Source organism: Xylocopa sonorina, chromosome 12 (genome assembly GCF_050948175.1).
Source record: "Xylocopa sonorina isolate GNS202 chromosome 12, iyXylSono1_principal, whole genome shotgun sequence".
NCBI classification, from domain to species: domain Eukaryota; kingdom Metazoa; phylum Arthropoda; class Insecta; order Hymenoptera; family Apidae; genus Xylocopa; species Xylocopa sonorina.
The window spans coordinates 1,519,696-1,539,989 of NC_135204.1; the positions used below are offsets into that span (position 1 = coordinate 1,519,696).

The window sequence follows — 20,294 nt, forward strand, 5'->3', positions numbered from 1 at the left end:
CGCTCGATAAAATTCCATCCTCCGTTTTATGTACTGTTTGCTGTTGATAATAAACAGCTGTTGATAATAGAATAAAATAGTTTTCTACGTACGTTGTTCACAGTGAATGTTCCGTATTAAAAAGTGTTCGAATCGTTGATCATTAAAACCAATTATTATTCATTTAATTCTATATAACTTTCAGTTATTTTCATCCTTCCTCTAGTTTTGCAGCTCACTGAAATTTATATTGTCCTCGAACCTGTTAAGGTACAGATAGCCCACGGATCCAACAGCGCAGCATAAAATTTTTTTTGTTTTTTTTTTTGTTTAATACATTTAAAAACTAATTTACCCGATGTGAAAGGATTCAAAGAGAATTCAAAAATACCAGAATTCAAAAATAATGTCGAGAAGGAACAATGAGCTATAGTGTCATTACGTGAAAATGTATAAATAAATTATAATTTATTATAATTTTGTTCTAACTATTTCGATGTTTAGAGATAAAATTTTAGTTGAAGGTGACAAGTAGTACGTGACCTCGCTTTCTGTAATGGCTTCGGGTCTCATATAACACGGTCTCGCACAGTATGGCATCTTATAGGAACCTATAGTAGATAGCAGTTGCGCTGGGCGTATAACTATAATAACGGGAAGAAAGGATCGTGCCAATAATTCGTTATCGTGCATTTGTTACAAAAGCGCGCCGTAATCTGTATAAATAACGAATCTATCCCGTCGAAGAACTTTCACCCGTTTGATCGCGGAGTTTATATCGCACGGCTGGTATCATCGAAACGTCTTTATCTCCACGGAGTACCTGATAGATGCGGCCGCGTCGCCATTAATTCCATACGGCGGCCGATTAAAATAGCGCGCGCACGAATTACGGTCGAATTAGAATCCAGCTCTTGAACGCTCGCTCTCGATCGTTCCTCTGAATTACACGTGCGCGCAGGCCGCATTAATTACGTGATGTAACGCGAATCACGTTCACGAGCCGGTCGTTCCGCGTCACCCCCCCCCCCCCCCCCCCCCCCCCTATCGCTAGTTTCCACGCGAAACTTTCTGATTCGCCCTGCCGGCGATCGAACGACTCTCTTGCTTCGCCGCGCGGGCCACAGCCGAGATTTGCATAGCACTTCCTCGGAATAACAGTTTCCATTTATTTGTTTATTTCTTTTTATTCGTTTGTTCGATCGAAGCTCGCGCTGACCGATCCGGATCGCAAAATCGCCCCGTCGCGCAGTAATGCGTACCGCACTGGCAATCGGACGTGAATTTATGCGACTCGATAACACGCGAAAGGCTGGTGCACTAAAAGCTGATATCGGTCGGGTTGATGGCGTTACGTAAGGAAAGATTTACGGTAATCACGGGACTTTGGGAGGGGGAGAACAGCTGGATCGGATCGCTGCCGGAAACGTTCGAGCAAAGTGCTTCGGCTAGATGGCTGGTAGATATTTAATTTGGCATCGTTTAAAAGTATCAGAGACGAGAGGGAAACATTTATTGTACGACTGTTGGCTACGGCAAATCGCGATTAAATAATCGTAATTAGACGCGAATTACTATTCTTAAGGTACGTGTACAATGTTATTTCGCGATGGCTAACAGTACCCGCCGGCAAAATAAAAGATTCATAAATGTTTACTTCCTGATCGGTGGCTCTAATTGAACCGGTACATCTACAGTTAGACTGTCATAGAGGAAATTAATGGCGATGCACCTACCTCGTGTGTTCTTCGTAAATATTCGCAATCGCTAAAAACGTTAGACAGGATCGTAACAGCGAAACGGAAGAATTATATGAGTCATTCGTAAGTCGACCGTCTTTATAGGCTGCTCAACGTAACTATAAAACCATATTAGTTATGATTATCTGGATCCTCCTTACGTATTATTTTTTAGTTAATGGAAGCAGCTGCGTGCGCAAGATAAATGTAAGTGACAAGTCGTCCGTTGCGCGAAGGAGATTAATAAATACATTTTGACATTATCGGAAGAAAATCGAACGTTGCAATGAACGGAGAACAGTTGGAATAAATGAATTAGACTATATATAGAGTTCTAAAACGTGTACGGAACGTTTAAAGTTTATTTGAAAAAATTGAAAAACACTGATATTCTGAAAAATAAATGATTCATTAATCGTGATAACTTCATTTATTCTGCTAGCAAATTACAAATGTTATGTAAATATTAATATGCTGTTGCTTTTTCTTTCGAGTGAAAAATGTTGAAATGTATGAATTATTCTTCAATTTTCTTGCCAATAACTCCGCTATTTAAAGTGTAATTTAGATTTATAAAACTTGTATTTGTCTGCTTTTTTTATTTACACACTCTACGGAAAGGAGTGCGAAAAGGAGTTAATGACATAATGGTTGCTCGTCTGCTTCGTACGTTGGTTGACAAAGAACTGTAGAATCGCTACGGAAACGGAAACGGAAAATAGAGAGACGAAACTGGAAATAGTAAGCTGTCAGTTTTTTTGTCGAGTACAAGGGGTTAATTATCTCTATTAATATCTATATTATAAGACATTCAACGTTGCAGCAAGTACACTCGTACCTCCAACGTCACGAGAACCATTCTTTACCCTCGTTCTCGACACCGATGCCACGAGAGTCTCACCTCGTCAGCGTCGGCCGTGACAAATTCTCTTGGACGCCCACGCCAAGCGCGTCCTCGTTTCTTACGACTTGTCGTATTCTTCTTCGGCCTCTTGAAACGCGATACTCAACTTATTACGCGCAGACGGCCAACAAACTCGCTCGAAGCCGTGTTCCATGCACGCTGTTCTCGCGAGGTTGCAATGATCACCGCGAAGCTCGAGGCGATAACTCGCCCGAGTAGTAATTAACGCGGTTGATTTTTACTTTCTTCACGTTTCTTCTCTATTTCTTTACTTAAAAAAGAAAAGTGCTTTTATATTTGTCTCTGGCTGGAATAGAGAGGATCGTTCAACTTGATTCGACCGGTCGTACTTCCTCTTGTTCGACTGCATTCCGTCCCTGTTCGAGTGCGTTACGTCTCGTTACGTTCCATTCAGATTTGTTCCGTCGTACGCGCGGTTCAAGCCCATTCAGCCACGGCGTATTGCTGTCGTGACGATCTGATAATTTAAGTTCCGCTTTTCTATATTTGAATATTTAAAGCCGTACAATTTTCAAAAAATAATCATCGCTTATTTGATGATCTCAACTGAGAATATGAACTTTTAGCTTTTAATGTAACTTGTGGTAATAAATCCTGTATAAATACTCCAGGGACAGGGGAGGTGGATCATTTTAATTTAGAAGTGAAACACGAAAGATTTCTCTGGTCTCGCGCGGACATCGCAAAGAGGAGTCGACGAACCTACTGGCCCAATTATTCGGATACCCTCAATTCCACGGACTCCCCTGTTTAAAGTTTTGACGGCTCCGACAGGGCAAATTACACGTTCCGACGTAAGGTTGCGTGCCTGTCCATGGAATCCGGTAGGATGTGTGATTACCGCCGCTATTATTAAACTATTACTATACGCGGATGGAGGGGTGCATTTCGTTGTCAACGACGATGTAACTGACCGCGGTGCGATTTGCACGATGGCTCCGTTAATTCGTAAGTAAGATTGGTTCCATTCGCAGAGAACGATAGGTATTTAAATTCGTAAACGGTCGTAACTCTGCTCCGTCTTACATTTCTTATTACGCGGAACTGCAGCGCTGGACGGACACGCCCACCGCAACGAATCCAATTTAACGCGCGGTGAATATCGTGAGATCCTAATGCGATACCTCGAATTCGTGTCTCCGCGTCGTCGTTCATTATTAACTCGACCGGGCACTCATTCATTAGACGGGCTTAACAGACGTCGTTATTACCACTTTTTACGTTTCGCTGCATTTCGAGAATCGCCCGTATATTATTGTTTGCGAAATCTCGGTAAAATAAAATCACCGCAAATTGAAATTGATAGACGATTAATTTAGCAGATGAAATTATCCGTAACAAAACGGCTTAGGAATCAAGCGATTAGGTTTTGTTCGGTATTATTTTACCTTTATGCGGAGTAATGGAAGAATGCGTGTGTCTCTAGTATGTATAATAAATGACTGCTTTTTGTTTAACACGGTTGAAGAAGAGCGGAAGAACGTCCATTCGGACAGAACTTAAGCCCCGCGTCACAGTATGATACAAATGTTCGTTATCAGTTTATGATAATCACTTGTACCAAATCGTATCGCACACAGATGGATTATATTATAATACAATAAAATAGATACAAGGTGGTGTTATTGGTCCCGGTAGCGAGAGGGTTAACAAATGTAAGAGTTATGTACATTTTTTGTAATATTACAGCCACCAAATGGATATTGAACGAACGTGTTAAAAGAGAAAGTACTTTTCACGAAGCTTTTATCAAAGGAAGCTGGAAACAAATTCGAACTGGAAAATTTCTTTCGTGAGAATTTTCCCGAACATGGGGAGAATTGCATGGCTTTGTATCAGAAAGTTTAGAAGAATCTGAGTAAAGAGAATTTTTGTTTACAGATTTTATTAAAAACAGATTCTGCTATCCATCTTGAAAATGAAATGGAGGAAAAACCCTGAAACTGAGGAAATTACCAGCAGTAGCGTAGACATATCACTAAGTAACCAAAGAGGGGCTACCATGTTCTTAACAAACGAAAATGAAGCAGAATCGAAACATTTTTCATTTCTTTTCTTGTTATGAAAATTAGAAGTAGGGGAGTATGAGAAAATTTCCAGAATTATATATTCTTTTTTTTAATTTCCGACCATTTGATGCACCGCTAATAACATCGTGCGTTTCAAATGAAGTCAAACAGATCGATTATTACACTACTTTTATATAGGTGTAGTAACAACTTGAATATATTAGGTTAGATATTGCAGTGTGCGTCAATAATTACAATGTGCGTCAGGTCTAATGGGATTTTTATAATTTATAAGGAATTTTTAGTTAAAAATATGTACACACTTTTTTTATTATATTGAGTATGGAAATAAATTTTAATCATCTTCTTATAAATGACATTAATAGTATCACTTGCATCTTTTTTAACCTTTCATATCGTATCGAAAATTCTCCACTACTATCTTTTGAAGAAAATTGCTGCAGAAACATACTGTTTGCTTGTGAATGTTTACGGCGACTATGCTCCGTCAGAGCCAACTTGCAAATGTCCAACTTCGAACGCTTGAAAAGCGGTGATTTCGATGTCAACGATAAAGAACGAGATGGTGTTCTTTAAAAAGAGAATTGAAAAATGAAAAACTTCTACATAAAAAATATAATGCAATTTACACTGCATTTTCGGAGAATCAAAAGGTACTAAAGTAAAATAGCAGAGGAATCGATTAATTCTCTTTATTAAAAGTCCAATTCATTTTCCGTGTGTATGTGTGTGCGTGTGTGTACGCGCATAAATATGGTTCGCAGACTGGTCTGAAGAGTCCATAGAAATGTTCGCGAGGAGGACACGATGGACGGAGTCGCGGCGGATGTCTACCACCGGCGTCATCGATCTTGATGATCGCGTTGACCGTAGCGACGCCGATTGTGCTGGTACGCGGAAGAATCTAGAACGGCCTATCCGTATCTCCGGCAATCGCAGGATACACCCGTGATAAGATCGATGATATACGGTCGATTGTTCCACGGTCCGCGGTTGGATACCTTCGGTAGCACCAGGTGAGATCCGCTGGTTGGACAACGCCGCGATGGTCAAAATATGACGCGTAACTCGTCGCGACGGAAACACTTGCCAGGGTGGAAATGCGTGGGCAGCGATTTTTCACCGGCGACAAGTGAAAGCAAAACTTTATTGGGCGTTCTTTAGGGGCCGCGTGCGTGCCAGAAGCAACCAGTCATCCTTTGTAGCGGTGACTTGTCAAAGTTCATCCGGATCCTTTTTATTAAAGGGTTAACGTAAGTGTGTACAACCCATTTCTCGCTTCCTAGAGGACTATAATAGTTACAAAGATGAAACACGATTATTGTTCTAGTTAAAATTGTTCTATTATTTTTCCGCATCTCCCATCTTTCTTTCGTCATTCCTTCCGAATTAATGATGGAATATTTGCACTTTAAATTCACTCCTTTGCGAATAAAGCACTTCCACTTAAATATTTGGAAGAAAACGAAACAAAAAAAAAAAAAAAAATAAATAAATAAATAAACACCAAATACAAACTAGGCAGTAAGAAATGAAAAATTTCATTGAAGAAGGTACAGGGTTAACGAAATACCTTTTACACCGAAATATTTTTACACTTTTTAACGCGTAGATACGCATCCTATCGAACAACATGGCTCATGCGAAACAGACTGCACGTAAATTAACTGGTGAGAAATCTTGGCGCAAGCAAGTGGTCACTAAGGCTGCTCGTAAGAATGTCCCAGCTTACTGGTGGAGTGAAGAAGCCTTGTCGTTACAGACTTCGCGAAATTCGACGATACTAAAAGAGCACAGAGAATTGATTTTTGTTTCATTTGAACGTTTCTGTCGTGAAATTGCGTTGCGAAACGGTTTCTTACCTGGTTGGTCTACTTGATGATACAAACTTATTCGCCGTCCATGCTAAGCGCGTGACAATTATACCTAAAGATATCCAATTCACTCGTCGTATTCGTGGAGATAAAGCTTAAATATTGAAGTGTTCCGCTTGTTAAAATTTCTGTATGTTATATGTACATGTCATACGTGTCGTAGCATTTCTAATGCTAGCGATATCTGCATGCAACGGTTTTAATTCATGCTTCGAACGTACGTCCCCATTCATCCTAATTAGCCAGGTGCTACCGACCCAGGTGCACACCTTTCTCCGCGATGAAATTAACTATCTACGTGACGCACATGATTCAAGAACAACGCTCGATTTCGCCGATAAGGCGGCTGCTATTGCCGCGGCTCATCGCGGCTCATCGGCGACTCGCCTCGCGTGGACTGCGAACGCGAAAAGATTAAAACAAGCAGCGAGAAGGTCCGTTTTATCACAGGCACGCCTACGTCTCAGATACGCGATTCGACTAGGCTCGCACCCACTTAGACAACGCGCACCAACTTCTACCCGCGAACAAATCGATTAGCGCGCACCGCGGCGATGGTAAAAGGCGCTTGTGATCGTGTCACGATCCGATAGATCACTCGGAATCTAGATTCTTGAGAATCTATAAATACGGCGCGCGTGCACAGGGTGAAAGCAACGAGCGCGTGGTAATTTACGCGTGACCGTCGTTCGCTCGAACGGTGATATTCGTGAAACCAAGGCTAATCGGGAATTGCTTCACGGCGACTTCGCGATGGAATCGTCACCTTTTCCTCAGAGGAATACCTTGCCGGTGCCAGCGCGTAAAGAAAATCGTGGACTTTGTTTTTATGCAACTGCTCTATACGTATTCGTTGGAACATAATTAAAAGGTAATACGTTCCTTTTTTGCTTTGTACCACTGAGCAGTTTTTTCGGTTGACTCAAACGTGTTCTGATCGGTCATCGATGCGTACTGCTTTTTTAATGAGCGTAATTTCTTTTTATTCTCTTACAATTTCTTTTTGTTTCTCATTCCTTTTTGTTAAATAAAACTATCCAATAATATCGTATAAATATTGTGTAAATAAATATCCAATAACATTGATGCGAGATTGTCATGGCACTTACAGTGACTCACGAAAGTATTTGAACGTTTACCATGAAATACTTTAATAATTATAACAAGTAGATTATACAAATTAATTAATAAATTTTTTCGACAATCCCTCGTACCATAAATACCATAAATAAAAGCTTGCCAATACATAAACTACAACAATACGTATGTCTTTATTTAAAAAAAAAAACATAATAAAATAACTCTATATATGTAGATATTTACTTTTATTTAACCTGTTCAGGGATAATCTTTCATAGCGAGAAAGAAAATTGTAGGATATTTATTAATTAAAGACAATTAGAAGATTTTATAAATCGTTGGATAGTTCTCTACAACTGAGATATTACTCTAAAGATGGATGATGAACAACTGACTCGTCGTCTTAAGACATTCATAACTATTCTAGAATATTCCACACACATAACATTTGAAACCCTAATAATTATTGATTAACTATTAATAGAGATAATTTCATTGTCCTTCGAAATGACTTAATTTTATGTTTTATTGCGATATATTCATTTTATACCAGTAGGAATTCAAAAAGTAAATAAATGTTGAAACCAATAGTAATGTACAAAAAACACCATAGCGTCCACATTTGTGTTGCTGAGCGTCAACGGTAATAAAAAAAAATTGAATTGGCGTCAATGGTTTAAGTTTTACATATAGCTATTTGAATTGCACACCGATACAAGAACGAAAACATTTGGTTATAGATTTATCAATTTAAACATAATAACTTACTTATTGATAAGATATTTGAGCTTGTTTTGATAAACATGTGCGTTTTATATTTGGAAAGTTCTATATTAGAAAGCGCTAATCGAAGTTCATTGTCAAGACCCTTTAACCCCTTAATTAGTGTGGTTTATAAACCAAATACTAAAATTCTAGCCAGAGACAGGTAGGTGCGGTATATACGTAACAACAGGTTAATTTTTTCTAATATCAAATAGAGGCTGTGGCTTATATACCATTAAAATAAAAATAAGATAAACAGAATAAAAGAGAATATCACTTCAGTAATAGAAAATTAGAATATAGTATATAGTCGGTTAAACACGATCGTTTGTCAGTTTCAATTCGAAAGAATGTTGAAAAACTTTGTTGAAAGAAGAACTTTGATGTGAGAAATTTTTTACTAATGCGATGGTTAAAAAATGTAATTATTCGCGGGAAAATCGCGGCACACTAGGTTGCGAAGGGCTGAATTAAATGTTCCCGATTTATGTCATAAATAACTTGGCGCGGACTATAAATTGCCAAACAGTTGATGAGCCAACTTTATGGGTACGTACTTTCCCGATTAGCGATTTTAATTCGCGTGGTACCGTTTCGCGATACGCGCACCAGCCGCGGCGTTCAACGACTGCTGTCTTAATTAACCTTCTGACCGTTCAATTAGGGGCCGCCTGCTCGGTTTATTTCCCCGCGGAGGGAAAAAGGAATGCGAGAAAGTAGCGAGTTCTTGCTTCCGAGGTAAATTGCTTCGAGACAGTCGAATTTATTGACCGGAAGCGGCGTTAATTCACGGAACGTAATATCGGCGGAATGTGGGTAGCCGCTTCTGTGGGCAAACGGGCAACGATTAACGAAGGTGACGTAAGAAACACGAGAATCCAAGAGTAGTCCCTGCAACTGGATCTTCCCGCCGGTGGCACAATGTAATAGGGAAGCGTGAAATAGTTTGACGAGATGGAGAACGAATTCGCGAGTAGATTCATCGCGGTAGTTAACACTGAAAGCTAATGAGAAGCGTGTTTCGGAAAGGCGAAATAGCTGACGCGCAATATATGTAGACCACCGCGTATCATTGACAATCATCGTCACGGAGGGAAACGATAATTCTCGAACGTTACACCACAGCCATCGTAGATCATAGGAGATCATAGGTATCTGGCCTGGACATCTCAATCGATTTTGATCAGTCATGTCCCAGCTGGAGAAAAATGAAAAAACGTAAAAAAAAGTAAAAAAGAAAAAAAGGAATTGAAAGGAAAGTCGTCTAACCTGTTTTCGTTTGTTTCCTCAGGTGTATTCCGGATGGCGGGGACGTTGGTTACACGATGACGGAACTGCAGCCGTCGCCGCCAGGATATCGAGTCCAGGATGAGGCCCCGGGGCCACCTTCCTGTCCTCCGGGCTCGTACAAGTACGCGAGTCACGGCCACGGCAGCGAGCCTGCCAATTTCAAGAGTACCACGTCGTATCCTCAGGAAGGCTATGGCCTTAAGCAGAGTCCGTCTCGGACGGTGGCCCCTAACGAGTACTATCGGCGTAGAAACGACGGCAGGAGGTCCGCGGAGAACGAGCACGAGGCTGGCAGCGCAGCCAAGAAAGCCACGGTTGCCGGTTACAACGAAAGTCACAAGAAGAATACTGCGGGCTACAAGAACGACAGCGGGTACGCGACCTTCGACGATCAGCCTTTATTCGCTCCTTCCTTACCTCACCCTTTTCTTCACCGCGCCCCTCGTTATATTATCCTCTTCCATTCCTCTTCCATTTCGCTTTGGAGCTTGGTATCGCGTCTTTTTCTTCGTAACCGACAAATTCTTTTGTGTATATAATATGTATATATATATATTTATATTTATTTCTGAAATTCCAAATCTCATCCGACTGGTAGGCCTCAGCCTTTTGTACCTCGAGAGTCCATCGAGAGACGATCGATTTCGTTCGAACGCTCCGACAGCCCCGCGTCGAAGGACAAGATTTCGCAAGGTCAGCCAGCGCAGACTCTTTTATCGAGCAAGTTTTTGCGCGCGAGATAACAGATACCGTTCGGCAGCCAATTAAACGCTCGCTGTATTAGTCCCGGCACACTTAGATATCGCGATAGATCGAACGGCGGTTCGCGTCTCGTCGTTACCAGGACGAGGAGGTCCCCGCACGACATCGCAATTATACCTTGATTATACGCGTTTCCAGTTACATTGAACTTGTTCGCTATTCCATAAATTACGCGGCGACCACGCATCCTGCTAATAAAGTGGTTCAATGACATCGTCAACAGAAGAGAAGACTGTCCGTGGCTAGCAACCGGGATCGCCTAGCGTCCCTGATGCTGATTCATCGCGCGCCGCGAATGCTAATCACCGGCAGCTTGCCCGCGATTCACCTATGATTACCCCCACGCGATCCGCCCCAGCAAAAGTTTAACAACGCGCGAGAGCGTCGTTAACCCTTTGACGCGTGCACAGTTTCAAATTTTCCAGATTCCAGAGAAATATAATTTTTTAACATTTAATTTTAACATTTCCTTGTTTCCGCGTCTCAGGTACAGCGAGAGCCTCGGATTCGACAGCTACACACTTCCTCTCAACGAAAGAGACGAGGCGTCGCCACCGCCAACGCCGCCGGTCAGAGACGCATCCAGCCTCAAAGGCGTCTGCTACGGACCAGGCCATGAAAAGTATCCGTCTTGGCCGAGCGCGCCGGAGAGACATCTCGACGAGGACGTCCACAACAATTCTGGCCACAGCGGATCCCATCGGTCCAAGTCCTGGACCGATCATACCAATTACCCAAAGGAGAAGCCTGCCCAGTACACCAGACCGCACACCAAGAGGCCCAATCCTACGTTCACGCAGCAGGTGATATTCTAATATTAGGCATTATCATCCACTTTCCTAATGAATTTTTTCAAAACTAGATGACCGAGCCCCCTCGCGTGACTTTACACTTTCTTTTTTTTTACTAAGTAATTGAAAATATGTTGCGTTTTACGTATACCACGACAATTTTCAGGCCTATCGACAAACGCACATTCGACATCGGTTGTACGTGTACGCGGTCGCAGCATCGAAACAGTTAAATCTCACGGTCCGATTCGGCCGTGTGCATTCCCTCGCGTCGCAGGCCGTTACGAAATTGAAAACTCATTTGCAAGAAGGCGAAACACTTTCAACGGCGTTAACGAGGCACGAGCCACCACGGGTGAAGCTTATCGCGCCATTTTCAGCGTGCTCCGTAATCGTTCTCTGTTAAGGTCTTTCTCGAGAGGACGACGGCGATGCGTGTCCCGTATACATGCATGCGGCTAGCGAACGGCTCGCGAAGCTAAGCTTAATATCGTTGCGATCGAACGTGTCGCGTTAAGCATCGGCGTAACGAACCCTGGCAAATCGTGCTGCGCCCCCTAAAACAATACGTACAATTAATTAATCCGCTACATCCGCACCGCTTCTTCCTCTCCGTCTCTAGCTTTCTTATGGTGGGATAATCGCCGCGTGGTTGCACCGAAGACTTCTTAAAAAGTAGGCCGATAATTTCGAGACGAGGTGTGTTGCGCCCGCCACGTTTCTCTTCGGCCTTTAATGCCTCTCGTACACAGCGTACAGACACGAATTCCAACGTTTCCAGCAACGAGAGAACGTTAACGCGTCTCGTAATTCACTGGACTTTCCTTTTGCTCGATTTAGGACTTCCTTATTAGCTGGACGTGGATTTTGCCAGGCTCGGTAATTAGCTCGTTGGCCCCTTGTGGTTTATTTTAAACCGAAGCGCGTTACGCTGACACTCGTTGAGAAGAGTGGCTCGCGCGCGGTAAAACTGGAATCCAGTTTTAAGTTCAATTACGCGCCGCGGTTCTCGCTTGAAACGTAGGTTGCGCGTTGATCGCGCAATCGATTACGCCAGCGCGCTCGTAACGCGCCTTGTATCCGCGCGGATAAGGGGCCGAGCGTTTCGAATGCCACTCAGGGGAACAACGATCTTCCTGTCTTCCAGCTGAAAACGGTGATGGAACGTTGCGAGAAGATACCGGCGGAGACTTTCGAGTCGCGCAACAGAAGCAACGCGGAGGAAGAACCGCGAATGTGGCCACGCGTGGATCGCGAGGGCAAACCTCTGGGCGACGCCGAATACGTAGTGCCATCGCCGCCTGAACGCGAGCAACAGACCGCTCAGACTCTCAGCCACGCCGACTTGGAGGCCTACGTTAGGAGCTATCAGGACCCTCAAGTGTCCCAGGTAAGGTTCGCGCAAGCCTGAGTTTCGCCCGTCGATGGAGTAGCGTACTGACAAAATTTTCAATGTTCCCCCAGGTGGACATTTACAGGGAGGCAACCTTAACCCAAGCGGGTCTCGAAGAGTACACGAGGGTGCAACACTCTCAGCAGGCTAGCTACGCACAATCAGAAGGATATCACAGTTACGTCTCTAGCGTTGACTCGACCACGAACACTCCATTCCTGGACAGGTGCAATACCGAACGACCGTTCGGCAATTTTACAGTATTTTCGTTTCATTCCAGAACAGTGACTATTTCGAAATGCTTGTCTAGATTGAGAAGAGACAGCGAGGCGGTAGCGCAAAGACCGACAGCCACCTGGGAGGATACATCGAGGGAAGGACGGGACAGCGTGGTGACCACGTCCAGCGGAAGCGCCTCGAGCAGCGAGACCCTGAAATGGCACGGCTCGATGTCGGACGTGAGCGTGTCCAGCGGATTGCCAGCGCGGCAAGGCGCGTCCGATCGCTGGCATCATGGATCACTGTCGGATGTGAGCAGCGTGAACGGTGGAATTTTGCCGCAGAAGTCGAACAATAGCTGCCACGACAAATGGCAGGGTTCTATGAGCGACGTCAGCACCAGTGGCCTCTCACCGACCACCAAAGGCAGGCACACCGAAAAATGGCCAGACAAATGGCAAGTTTCAATGAACGATCGCAATAAACAGAGTCAGGGTAGGTCTAGCTTGCCGGCTGTGATCAATCATTGCACCGCGTCGGCTAACGTGGCCGACGTGTCGTCGACCACGACAGTTCGTGAGAGTAAATGGCAAGAGTCGAATATCGACGAGGAATCGTTGGAAGACAAATCGCAGACAGGATCTCAGTGGGATAGCTCGGTTCGGATCGAAGGTGACAAGTACGGTTCGCTGGCTCAGCCGATGCCGCAGAGTCCCATACGTCAACAGATGGGCGCAACGACGTCGCAAAGCCCAGAAAATTGGAATCCTATACATGGATCGATGTCGGATGTTAGTCAAGCGAATGGGCTGCCATGCAGCAAGCAACTGATCGCCCACAGTGCCAGAGTCCAAACTCCGCAGAGACACCACTCGGAGAGCGTGTTGTATTTGGATCGCGAACGGAACCAACGCAAATTGTATCCAGTTAGTACCACGCAGCCTCAGGAATCCTCGCAGTCTTCAAGGTAGTATCGTTAGGATCAACTATCATTAAGAAACGAAGAACTGTACAGATACAGTGATTTAATGTATTTGTTTTTATATGTGCTTGTTTCAGAATGGCACCGACGTTGTCTCAGCAGCCGCAAATGTCGGTAGCAGAGCGTATAAACGAGCTAGAGAAGCAGCAGCAGCAGCAGCAACAACAGCAACAGATGCGATACACTTACCTGGACCCAGAAAAGCGTCACAGAGTGTCCGATCCGACATTGAAGGCCATACAGAAGAAAGCTCTGCTCTCGTTCTACGAGAGACATCACCAGGCATCCTGGAGATCGGAACCGCAACTAGCCCAAGGAACAACCCCTGCGCCGCAAAGTCCCCCACCGCAGCCACCGCCTCGCCCTAGACCACCCTCTTCGAGACGAGCCAGTTCTGCTTCCGACTACGCCAGCGGCACGTGGAGAGAGGGCGGTAGTAGAAGTCAAAATCAGGGCAATGGTGAACTTTCGAATCCCAAACACCAGCACAGCAACAGCTGTGGCAGCCTTTCCACCGACTTGCTTGGGCCCGTGATAGTTGGCCCGGCCATATCCATTGACGATTGGGTGCCAGAGAGGCCACCTAAGAAACCACACCTGAGAAACGTTTACAACGATCGTGTACCGAGTCCAGACTTGCCTCCGCCATCTCCTCCGACAGTAACCGAGAACGAGGTCCACGACTGTGACGATCCACTGCCACCGCCGCCGCCTGAACTCAGCGACGACTGTTTCACAGACGCTCAGCGAAAATCCAGCAACAATACGCATCACCAATCCGAAGAGTCGAAGGCTCGCGACCGATCTTGCGATAGACACAAGCTGGAGAGACACTCGATGAGGAGATCGAAGCACGGCTCGAAAAGAGAACACGAGAAGTTGCCCGGGAAGTCTTCCCCCAATTCGCCGACGAAAACGGTGTCCCAGGAGCAGGAGCAACACCAGTTCGTCAGGGCTGCCATAGCATTGAAGCACGTCGAGTCTGAGATGGTGTTGGAGAACGGAGTCTCGGCTGGGTTCGCCACTCACAGGATGGTAGCCACCGGTCGATCCAGTCTGAGATACCCGTCGACGCAAAAGTTGATGGTGAACGGCAGAGTGACGCCGGCCAGGAGAATATCAGAGGACCGGCCTTTCTCCGGCAGGCCCCCTGCCCAGCTACCAGATCTCATCTCGCAGCGATACAGCGACTCTGGGAATCAGAGGCCCGCCCCTCAGGTGCCTGTGGAGCCGAGAATCATTCGACAGGAGTCTATGAGAGTGGACGGGTCACGTATGGACGTGAACGTTTCTCTGCTCAGAAACGAGCCATCGCAGAGACTGGAGTCGTCCTCTGGTCAGAGACCGCAGCCGCAAGTGCCTAAAAGTGTCGACAAATGTGCCTCTAGCAATCAGTCGAACCAAGCGACCAGACCAAACTATTTGCCGGTCTCGGACAACTCCAAGTGCGGGCCCAAGTATCTGGAAGGTGGTAACCACGGTTTCTCGATCGGCAGCCCGGTGAAGACCGGTTACGAGGCGAACTCGAAGATGTTCCCCTCGGAGTCGAGCCCGCAGAAATACCACGAGCCACCGAAATACGTGCCCAATCATCATCAACGTCACGGCGACGTGCCGCAGAGGAACTACTACGCGCTGCCACCCAAGTACATCGACGCGCCTAAGCAGAAGCCCCAGCCTCAGTGTCCCACGGACAGGTACGGTGGCTCGGGATCACCCAGTTCTCCACCCCCGCCTCTGGCGCCACGACAGAACACTCCCGGCAGGAAGTCCCTGCCGCCACCGCCGCGGCCTGCTCCTCCTCACACGCTGCAGGGGTAAGTTTCGATTGGCTTTTAATTAAACGTACGTATTTATACGGGACGATCGTTACATTAGTCTTCGTTACCGACAAACTCCTCGTTACGCGGTTTACACAAAGCTGCACTACGGTATATTCTTGATTGCGGTGTTTGCACACGGCTGCAATATAGAATATTCTTCATTACGGTGTTTATGCAACGCGGCAGCGATATGGAATATACCCTTCATTACGCGTGTCTGCGCACAGCTGCGATGCGACAGTCCGTTAAAAGAAAAGTCCTGAGCGGCGTCGTTCGTTAGGCGTCGTACGCAAGGTAATCGCACGGAGCGGCGCTTTTCGGCTGGCTTTACGGGTCGTTATTTTTGAATCGCGTTTCGTAATCGCGAAGAATCTCGCCGGCTGTTTGTTTTACGGTCGTCAATTAGAGATCTCCGCGGTGGAAGCGAGAGAGAAGCGTCTGTTGTCGCGGTTAGGCGCGCGGTATGCGATCGCTCGAGCGGTTTGAGCCACGGAACGCACACGATCCTGTAATTGCGGCGTAATTGAATGGTAAATGGCCGACGTCGCAGCCGCTTGGCGCTCGCAGTATCGGCCATTATATACGTGTACCGTCCAGTGTCCCATCGTGCGTTCCGCTTATCCTGCGATCGATCAGTTGAATTAGAAGTAACCACGGCCTGTACACCTTGCCCTGCGCTATCTGCGGGACGTTTATTAACGACACGGGGAGATCGATAGATCACTCGTTAAATCGACGCCAAATGTCGTGAAAACTATCGAGCACCCCTCTTATAAACAGGTAGGGGTTTGCTGCTTGCGGATTACGCTTTTAAAAGGTACGCGACAACGACGCGTCGGGTTTGATTTCTGTGATCGTACGCCGATCACTCGCGATATTAATCCTTCATTAATTGACTGGTTCGTGATAAACAGACTTTTATCACTGCTCGTTCTTCGAGAGTACCGACCGTAATGATCTATGGTGATTGCGAGCTATAAACTCGCAGTTGATATTCGAGTTGATTTGCCAACTTACGAACGCTGAGATTAAAAGCTGAAAAAGTGCTCGACGAAGCCTTTCTTCGCGTTTGAAAGAACCGATGAATCCTCCTGCTGGAAACTATAGGAATCATTGCCCGCATGTACAAGCATCGAACAAGAATTACTGACGGATTATCAAGTCACGAAGCCAGACGAGATTCCTCTTGGTGCTCGTTTTTGCGCTGGTTTAAATCCGGGAACTCGTAAATCCCCGGGGATCAGCGCCGTCTATGCCGATAGTTCGTCGAAATCCCTGCTCGCTCGTTAATTATTTTCTCGTTCGCTCGGTGGAGCGAATCGTATGCATTACCATCGGATTATCATTGCAAATCTAACGGTGCCCATTACCGCGTTGATTTACGAGCGTGTGACTTTCCCCGGATCGCGTCCGAGGAGAGACTTAAATGATATCGTCGCCGCGACACGGCCGATCCTTTCGAGCTGTTTACAGCCCGTTCGTATTTTAATTATGTTACTACTTTCCTGTAAGATCCCCGCTGAGGCTCTGGAATCTTCATTTTTATGCGGCCGTCGTCGTTCTTTATTTCTGGCCTGATTACTCTTTAGTAGTCATGCCGATGCCCGCTAAAAACTGCGCCACGGGCATCGTTATCATTATCACGTCCTTTCTCTTTTTAAATACGGAATTTGGAATTTTTACTCTTAATTGACTTCGACCAGGACGTGTGTCGTTTCAGTCAAAGCATTTTTCTGGACGAGTAATACGTTGCTTCCTGATTAAGAATTTTTAACCTTTTAAAATATCATATGTATCATAATATGTGCCGAAGAGATGAAATTTATAATATTTTTAAATAGAATTAATAGAGAGATCGGATAATAATAAAGATAATTCTCGGTATCTCGCAAGGTACATGCGCATTATACGTTACTCTAACAGTTTCTAGCAATAATTGCACTCGATCCGCAGCATCGATCGTTTAAAAGTACCCGCCTCGAACGTGCTCGAACCCGGTCGTTGTCGCAAAAAAATGTCGCCGCGGGCAACGCGAGTCGTGACGTTCTTGAAAAGCAAGAACTCGGGCAAGGCCGATCGCACACGAAGCGCCCTGCCGTCGCTCAGGCGACGGACGCAGTTACCGCGTTTCACGGAAGCGGAGGCTTCTCCGTGACCCAACGCCTTTTTCTCCACGGTGATAGCTGGTTTTTTGTCACGAGACGCTCTCTGACCGGCAAGGAAGCCACGAACGATCGGAGGGATATCTGGCTGGACGATGGTAGAGGGAAATTAACCGTGGATTAATAGTAATTGCACGGTGGCGAGGATTCACCGGTTAGACTCGGTTGCAGGTAGGACGCAGGATGTAGGCTCGATCTCACGGGGCGATAAGTCTTTTCACCTTTCTTTTGTTTCGTTCTCGCTCTGATTGGGTGACCAAGCTGGCTTCTGTGACGGTCGAGCGGTCGTACGACTGCGCACGGGATTCCGACCTCGCGACATGGTTCGAGGAGCAAACGCTCGGCTCATTCCGACCTTCGACAGGAAGAGACAGGAACAAAGAGAGCTCCTATGTCGCCGTGGTAAAAGATTTAACCCTTTCGAACGTGGACGGAGATTTGTCTTGCATCACCTAAATATTGTGACGTGAAAAAAAATGTGGGCAGTTCGCAGCAGTTCTCCAAATTTGAACATAAATAATAAGTAATTTTCTTATTACACTTACCAATAGTTGATTAATTTGAATATTTTGTCTATTGTACTTTAGGTTTATTTCGCCGGGTACGAATTGTTCTCGGTGGTATTTCGCTAGGTTTCATCGCAAACTGTTCATTTTGAATGATTAGAGTCTAACACTGTCTAACATTTTCTCTATCAGTAGTTTCTTCACGGATATAATCGATCTCATTTTTCAACAGTTCAAAATCAAATTCATCTTCGCCTGAGCTAATTTCGCCTCTGATATTCATTTTTGTTAAGCTTCGAAACTTCAGGTTAGTCGAAAAACGCCATGTCAAAGTGTAAAGAAAAGTTCTGCCTACCTAGCGGACATACTTGTTAAGCGTACGAAGCGTACAAATAGTTTATTGCTTCTGCTTTTGGGTCGAACATAGACATTCGCGCTGGATTATTAAAAGCGATCGTATGAATAGCTTCTAAAGACATGGTAAGCAATTTTTCGATTCTGATGTATAATCTCGTAGCACCGAAAGGGTTAACGCGGCTGCCGATTCTCCTCGTTCGTCGCCTCTCCTTCCTTCGTCCGAGTATCCAAGCGGAGGCTTAACCTTTCGGCTAAACCGAGCCACGAGGCAGAAATGTCAGAAAAAAGGTTACCGCGTGGCACCACGGGCGTGTTTGCCTGTTCTTCGGCGCTCGATTATGCTCGCCGTGGCACTGCTTCACAACCACACGGATGGAAGAGTTGAACGCGTGAGAATTCGTTGGCTATTCGGCCTCGTTCAATAGGATCCCCGTGTATACCGAGTTAAAGCAGAGTATAATGCTAACGCTTAAATCTTTAGAGCAACGAGAAGAACGATAGGCAGGGTCGCCCACCCGTTGCATGCAATTTATGGTATTGCGCTGTATTTTAGATTTAATTAATATCTCTCTTGATATTTACAGGTTGACATTAACGCATGTGCAATCACAGGCATTTCAATAGACTGCAATAATAATGCTTTTTAAACATTTGAAAAAAGCGGGACTAATTGCCACAGAGATGGACAGATAATACCATGTAAACATTGATAACAATTTATTCCTAACACCGACGCGAACTAACTAAAAAACCAACTAAAACGATAATTAATCCTAGATAATTAGCGTTACTCTGTAACTAAATCATTCGACTCGTAAACTACGAATTATATTTTTATCTTTCCTTTATTTATTTCAAACAAATTAAGAAAGCTAGCTTAAGAGAGATATTATTATGTTCATTATTAAAATTTAGAAAGGTGGTTAAAATGAACGATTGCAATTGTGGAAGATGTTAAAAGTGCGCTCTCCACATCCGAGTACCTAATTCTCAATTCAATTCATACAGCCATCTTACTTATCAGTCCTTTTTTTTTTTTTTTTTTTTTTTTTTTTTTTTTTTTTTTTATAGTTTACAATTATAGAATGTAAACAGTGAAAGACAAAGAGACAGACACACACAGAGAGAGAGAGAGAGAGAGAGAGAGAGAGAGAGAGACTGGCGTAAATTAATTAATTCTGTTTTAATCAAAATCTGAACTCGTCTGTGAAAAAAAATTAGCGCACGGTATGCTAAAGGTCGACCACCCCCGATTTAGATGTACAACTACTTCAAAGGTATTGCGAGTGAGGTGGTATGAGCGCAACGAAAACATCTCGAATTCGTATATCTGATAGGAATTGGTAGTCCATTAGACGAATGTTTAGTTATCTAGAGTTACATAATCAAAAACATACTATTTTTGCCAATTGTAAAATATTATACTTTCTTAGAAATAGCAGAGAACGAAATGTAATATAGATCGACGTCGATGCTTGAGAAGTGGCGTGAATTTATTTTTCATCGATGATATCTGATTATCGCCGTAGCGGTGAGAAAAATGCGCTGATTCGGATCACTGATCCACTTCGTGGCGGTAATCCAACCTCGCAGTCGTGATTGCTCCTCAACTTCGCG

At 44.7% G+C, this 20,294-nt stretch overlaps 2 protein-coding genes across 3 annotated transcripts in view; both read left to right on the forward strand.

The window, feature by feature from the left end:
* The window catches only part of Shrm (shroom), a 157,369-nt gene that overhangs the window by 82,169 nt on the left and 54,906 nt on the right, over window positions 1-20,294 (forward strand). The window contains exons 2-7 of one of the 2 annotated variants that reach the window (XM_076905506.1): window positions 9,684-10,055; window positions 10,932-11,247; window positions 12,383-12,625; window positions 12,700-12,854; window positions 12,939-13,814; window positions 13,907-15,646. In XM_076905506.1, the coding sequence (XP_076761621.1) occupies window positions 9,718-10,055; window positions 10,932-11,247; window positions 12,383-12,625; window positions 12,700-12,854; window positions 12,939-13,814; window positions 13,907-15,646 (3,668 nt within the window). In that variant the 5' untranslated portion in view covers window positions 9,684-9,717. Of the gene's footprint in view, window positions 1-9,683; window positions 10,056-10,931; window positions 11,248-12,382; window positions 12,626-12,699; window positions 12,855-12,938; window positions 13,815-13,906; window positions 15,647-20,294 lie in introns of those variants that run through there. The other variant, XM_076905507.1, reaches the window with a different exon arrangement.
* Window positions 6,307-6,646, forward strand: LOC143429705 (histone H3, embryonic-like). Its single transcript, XM_076905434.1, is given in 2 exon segments — window positions 6,307-6,402; window positions 6,404-6,646. Coding segments are annotated over 2 exon segments (339 nt in total).